This window comes from Belonocnema kinseyi, chromosome 2, assembly GCF_010883055.1.
Source record: "Belonocnema kinseyi isolate 2016_QV_RU_SX_M_011 chromosome 2, B_treatae_v1, whole genome shotgun sequence".
NCBI classification, from domain to species: domain Eukaryota; kingdom Metazoa; phylum Arthropoda; class Insecta; order Hymenoptera; family Cynipidae; genus Belonocnema; species Belonocnema kinseyi.
The window spans coordinates 32129528-32136406 of record NC_046658.1 but is presented as its reverse complement, the minus strand read 5'-3'; the positions used below and the strand labels follow the sequence as shown (position 1 = coordinate 32136406).

Genomic DNA, 6879 nt, shown 5'->3' with positions numbered 1-6879 from the left:
GCGAGGGCGCATACTTTGAATAAAATATTTGTTATCATTCTCTTGAAATAAATGTGTTTTTTTCTTGAAAAAATACCGGTTTCATATGCATACACCTGGTATCTACCTGAGTGCCTGCGGAGAATTTCTTAGAGCTTCTCAGAGCCTAAGAATCTTCAGTATATATTCTGAGATTTCTATCGATAGGGTAAGAGAACTTTCCTAGATAACGATCGTGCGACGCACGCTTCAAGCACGTATGCGACTCGCATGATGCGACCCATATCGCAAGCAAATGGCAAGCACATTCCGCGATTAAGTGATGGGTAAGTGCGTGCGTGTAAAATGAGGCTCATTCAGGCATCACTCATGTTATTTCGTCGTAGTCCTTACTGAATACATATAAACAATGCGTCAATAATATTTTGTATTGATCAAATTCGATTGAGTTGAATCAAATTAATACTTTATTTCAAATAAATTATGTATTTATCTTATTTTAAATGATATTTGCACCTGCGCATTGTACATGCGCGAATGTCAAACTTCACGGTTCACTGGACATCGTTACCCATCAAACATGTTTACAGAACATATTTGTAACTGTACTAGAACACAAGAGAACGTGTTCTAGAACAGGTTAGTAATAGGTTACGAGCATGGGAGTGACTATGTCATCCCACTTACGCTAGAACCATTCTGTAACAGTTCTAGAACGTTGTGACATACGATCTGGGACATTTCCGTAACAATTCTTGAATTCGGTTACCAGTGTTATGTAACCATTCTATAACAGATCTAGAACGATGTGCTAACTGATCTGTAACATTTCTAGAAAAATTATAGAACTCAATTGCAAATTTTGTACGACAAATCTGTAACAGATCTAGAACGCTGTGACAACCGATCTGTAACATTTCTAGAACAATTCTAGAACTTTGGTACTCTGCGTTGTAAAAAATCTAGGACAATTCTATAACACTTCTATCAAAATTCTATAACAGTTCTAGAACTGTTGTGTATCAAATATGGAACAGTGTTATGTACCCGCCATAACAAAAGGATATCCAGATAGATCTAGAAAGCCAGAAATCCAAACGAAATTAAGGATATTTTTCGATATTTTACAAATTTTTCTCTAACATCAAAATAACTTGGGTTCAAACTAACCTAAGTGGAAGAAAGTATATGAAAATATTGGTGGCAAAATGTCTAAATTTTGTTTCGTCAAAACTTCATTATTTCTTGGTACATAAAATTTTCTATTCATTTTTCTTCTTCTTTCTTACTTTTTTCAACATAACTTTTGGCCTCAAAATGTCTTTCCGATACATCAAATTATAAATTTAAATATTTTTATACAACTTCCCACGAGGCAAAAAATTGGAGAACGTCCTTACGACATTTTTACGATGTCGCGATGAATACGTATGTCCGTATCGTAAAGTTATCTTTAAAAATCTCTAACATATTTTAATGTCGCAAATATGTCTCAACCCCACGGACATAGGACGTCTTGTCCACCTCGTAATGATATCGTGAATATGTGGTCGATTTATTTGCCCTCTAAATTTTCATACTTATTTACTTAGAATTCAGTGCACGTGCTCTTAATGTGTTTTAATATGTTATTCTATGATCTTCGATAGAAAAATATATTTTTGTTTATATTAATACAATTTCATTATTAAAAAACGTATTAATTCTTTCATAAATGTTTATTTTTGTTCTGATAATGAATATTCTTATTCTACAATTCTAATTACGAAACAGCGTTGCTTCTTTTTCAATGCATTTTATTCAGAAAAGACATTACGGTAGTACAATTCTTTCTTCCCGTTATTAGTTATGAAAATCAGTGCTAGAACTATTCAGTAACAGATCTTAATTTTTTTCTTGATTTATTCTAGAACGCATTTGTAACAGGGTTCTAGAACTTCGATATAACACTATTACTGCACAGTTTTAAAACAACCTTGGAACAAATGTTACAAAACGTCTGTGACTGGTCAGTTCTAGAACAATTACGTAACAAGTGTTCTGGAACAGTTATTAATCTTTGTTCCTAATTCGTTCTAGAACACACTTCTCACAGGGTTCTAGAACTTCGATATAACACTATTACGACACAGTTCTAGAACAGGCTCGAAAGAAATATTATAGAACGTCTGTGATCAGTTTATTCTAGAACAATACCATAGCAAATGTTACAGAACCGTGCTGTCATATAGTTCGAGAACAGTTCTGTCACAATTTTGTCACATTGTTCTAGAATACTGCTACCTTTTTGTTCTAAAACAGTTCGGTCACAATTTTGTCACAGTGTTCTAGAACACTGTTACCTTTTTGTTCTCGAACAGTTCTGTCACCATCTTGTAACAACTGCTATAGAACACAGTTGCTTTTTTCATCTAGAACAGTTACAGAACGTCTTTGCTGGGTGCCGACCTTGCCGTCAGACAGGTTATGTGAGCGTCAAGTTGTGGTGTACGAGTCATGCTTTTGCAATAGAAAATTGCATCGAACTCTTATGATATCTGTTAAAGTTATTTGTCTGTTAAAGTCTGTTAAAATTATTTGCAAAGTTTATTTGTAAAAATATTATGCAATTTAGTGACTTTAAACAATAAGAAACATTATTATGAACAATTATGGGTAGTTTTAAAGGGAAAGACGAAATTTTTGGAGAAAAGTAATACCTTCGATATTATGTAGTTGTGTTCATTTCATCAATTAACGAATTTGCCAAATTCATTCTGGGGTATCGGTAATTGATTTTTCAGGTTCGGAAATCCAAAATCAATTAACAAGGTATTGAATATTAATGATTCTTAGAAGGCGATGTCCTAGGAATGAAGACAGCAAATAGCTTTGATGACATGGTCATCAATAAAAAATACGCATAATTCCCTAAAAACTTCCTTCTGTTGGGTGTGGTTCAGTGAGAGATACGTATGTCGTTCCCAGGGTTTGAAGGTACAACAAAATATTTCGAATCTATTGAATCTACTTAAATTTGAGAATATTTATTTAATTATATTTCAAAATATAATCACAGCAGAAAAGTCACCAAAGTTATAACATTTACAACAACAAAAAAACGAAACTTAAAATTTTAAGCTGAAAATACCCCGTTATGAAAAAAATTGAAGAAAAGAACAACGTTAATTTTTGAAAGCCCTACCATATTAAAATATCAAGTTTTGGAATTTTCTTGAAAAGTCTAAAGTTCAAGTTTTGACTCCACAAAACAGAATAAAAATTGAACAGGGATGCACTTCACTGGCACGCGTGCGACTCACACTTGATCGGCACGTGTGCGCCTCGCACTTCATCGGCACGCGAGCGACTCGCAGGAGGTGCGGCCCATATTTCACGCATATGCGGACACATCTGTTTGGTGACCTGCGTGACACGCGTGACGGTTTATTCGCACTCGCGCCTGCACCGTAATGGTAACTATTGGTACGTAACTAATAGTACCTAACTAATGGTACTAAAGTCTCCAGGTCCCCCTGGAGGACCAAAAAAACTTATGCGCATATGGCTCCAGCCGTTGGTGCCATAGGATACTACTGCGCGCAACTGGATAGGATCCCATTCAGGAACATATACAGGATCCTTTAGGTGGCACCTATAAGCGAAACATATAGATTCCTATGTAGGATCCTGTATGGGATCCTATGTAGTTTCCTATATAGGAACATATATATATATATATATATATATATAGGAATTTTTAGTAGGGGGTAGAGTCGATTGTCCAAACCGAGAAGTGCCAAATTCTCTGGAAGTACTATTTTCGAGATCGAATTTTAGGCACCAGCCGACTACATTACTGCCAAGAATAAGGAACATCAGAAGAGGTATAAAGACCTTAAAATGGAGCTGCAATTACTATACCCAAAATATTCGATTAAAGTGATTGTACTTGTGGTTGGTGCTTTCGGAGGTGCGAAACTATCACTGCTGGCCCCTAACCTAAGAGCCATTGCGGCATGCGTAAAATATGCCAAGGCACTTGGGAGATGGACATCGAAAGCTATCATCCCTGGGTCGCTTTCTTTCCTCAAGGCACACGAGGGTTTCACCAGCCTATCGTTGCGATTTTATCGTGCCCTGTGGCCCCCCATCTCACAATCGTGTAAAGTTGCCATTTGTCGCGGTTCTACTGGGAGCCAGTATCTTTTTTAGAATTCAGTTGCTCTCAGTGGGATCTTGAGGTCCCATGAAGAAATTCTTAGTGTATAGTGATCTTGTCATCGAAAACCATTAAAAATTGTAAAGAACCCAATTCTGTAAATGAAAAATCATGTGGTGGAAGCCCACGCGTTATTATGATGATATTTTTAATATCGCTACAGTATAAACGGTTCAGATACAGTTCAATTTAATACCGTTGGAGGATATAAAATAAGTTGGCTATCTAAAAACTTAATGTTGTTTCAAATACTACAATCAAAAATTGACTAGTAGGGTAAGCTAAAATTACAACATCTTTTATCAACATTATTTTCCAGTCTATGTGTGTATATTCAAAAAATGTAATTTACACTTTTCGGTGCATCTTTTTATGCCTTTAAAAAATTTCCAGCCCAACAATTCTTAAACAGAAAAATCCATTCTCATATAGCGAACAATCTTAATTTTCAGAGCAATTGAAAATTTTTTGAGAGCAAACTTTTTCTAAAATAATTTTTTCAAATAGTGATTAAAGCTGTTTTTAAAGATAAGTTGAAATAATTTTAAAATCCTAAAAAGCAGTTGTGTGACTAGGGATGCTGGGTATCTGCATGTATATTGTAAAATACATTTTGGCTTTTATTTGTGTAATAACCTGTGAGAACCATTTGTTTTAGTATCCTCAGAAAACCGCCATTATCGTGAAATTCTTCTGAATTTGGTTAGTGGTAGACTACGCACATTTCTGGACAACTGCATTAGTGAAATCCATATAAGTTTAACATTGTGAAAGTGAGCCTCCGAAAAGTACCCTTAAAACCCCCACTGAGTCCCCCTTCGGTTCCTTCTTTAAAAACTCAGGATCCGACTCGCCTCATCGCGATGAATGTATGTATGAGCACGCCCCTACTCGCTCTCAGATTCGCAGGCCTTTTTCACGGAGCGCGACTCTCATTGGATGGGCGCTTTGTCGTTTGGGCTTTTTGTCACGGATCCAAAATTTAAAAAAAAACAGCAATATCAACCTTTAAATGGTTGAAATTCGTATTCTGCTTTAAAATTTCCATTAGAAACTCACGGAGTAATCGCAATACTTTTTCTGGTAGCGTTAAAAACGTTAGAAAATAAAATACCTGCCATTTACATGGGCCGAAGGCGGCTTCAATTGCATCTTATTTTAGTAGTAGTTAAGGGCATGTGATACTTAGAAAATTGTCGATTTTACCAGTTTTAGGTTCCGACGGCTTTTTTTCTTTAATAATCAATATTTTGTCTTAAAAATTTGGGACATGATAGCGACCATGCTAACGAACGTCCCCACACACTGTTTTTTTTTGGTTTAATTCAAAAAAGTTTTAATTTAGCAAAATCTGATTAATTTGCATAGCGCTTAGGAATTTGTATCGATTTTACCAGTTTTAGGTTCCGACGGCTTTTTTTCTAGAATAATCAATATTTTGTCTTAAAAATTTGGGAAATGATAGCGAACATACTAACGGACGTCCCCACACATTTTACTTGTTTCTTTTTTCAACAAATTTTTTGATATTGCTAACAACGTGTGTACATTTGGAGGTTATCTATGTTACAATTCTCCTGTGCGTTACTTCCAAACTACACAATATTTTTGACCGAAAACTTTGGACTTGCAAATAAACATAGTAACTAATCTCCCGGAACTTACCCTTTTTGCAGGCAACCGAAAAAGTTTATTTCATAAATAATTTCCAGATTATCGGAAAGGCAGAGATGAAAAACGACGTAACCTCAAAATAATACATATGCATAAAATTTTTATTTAGCACAATAAATTTTTTTGTTATTATCCCTCAAAAAAGAGTCCGAGGACGTCCGTTATGATATTTTATAGCATCTCCGAATTCAGTTTTTAAAAATTTTCATTTTTGAGGAAAAAAAGCCGGGGAAACTGTAAGTATCACATGCCCTTAAGGTGAAACGGTAACTTCCTCCAAAAAGTTTCAGCAAAACCACTCGCAAAATAATGCATTAATTCAAATTTTCTTTTTTGCACTATTAAAAGTATATCGAAATCTATCGCGGGCTTCTCTTCAAAATTAATATTTTTCATTTTAAAAAATTGTTATGAACAAAATCTGAGATTATCGAATTCCGAAAATTTTGGATGTTAAAAATGGGAGAAGCCCGCCATGCGGAAAGTACTAATAAACATAATATCAATAAAAAAAATTAAATTATTCATTTATTTAAACAAGGTTTTGCTGAAAACAAAGTAAAATAAACCAGGAAAAAATCTGCGGAAAACCGGTTTTTTAATTCCCGGCTTTACCGCCAGTGGTCACTACTGATCTATTCTTGACTTGAGACTATCCTTGCGAAAACTGCAATGTCGGTAACATTGGAGAACTTATACCTGCGTATACCTCAGATCGAGACGAAGCCCTTGCTTATGACCCCATTTATTCCAGTTCAAATAATGTGAGATACTTTCAGAAAGGTTTTCTTTCTGCCAAACCTCTTGAAAAATAATACAAAAATTGAAATTTCGATTATTTAATGTTTACTGCTACATATATTGATAAGGCGGGCTTCTTTCGAAATCAAATTATATCCGAAATTATACTTTTAGTATTTAAGTAAAATAGAAGTGATTATTGAGCAATTTATCTCTTGGTAGATTTCGGTAAAAAAAAGTTTTTTTTCTACCCAAACACTAGAAAAATAATGAAAAATTTGCAC

At 34.7% G+C, this 6879-nt stretch overlaps 1 protein-coding gene across 1 annotated transcript in view; it reads right to left on the bottom strand.

Annotated features, from left to right (window-relative positions):
- The window catches only part of LOC117168407 (mRNA-capping enzyme), a 149424-nt gene that overhangs the window by 131016 nt on the left and 11529 nt on the right, over positions 1-6879 (bottom strand). The window contains exon 4 of the mRNA XM_033354039.1: positions 4899-4906. Coding sequence (XP_033209930.1) covers positions 4899-4906 — 8 coding nt within the window. The remainder of the gene's footprint in view (positions 1-4898; positions 4907-6879) is intronic.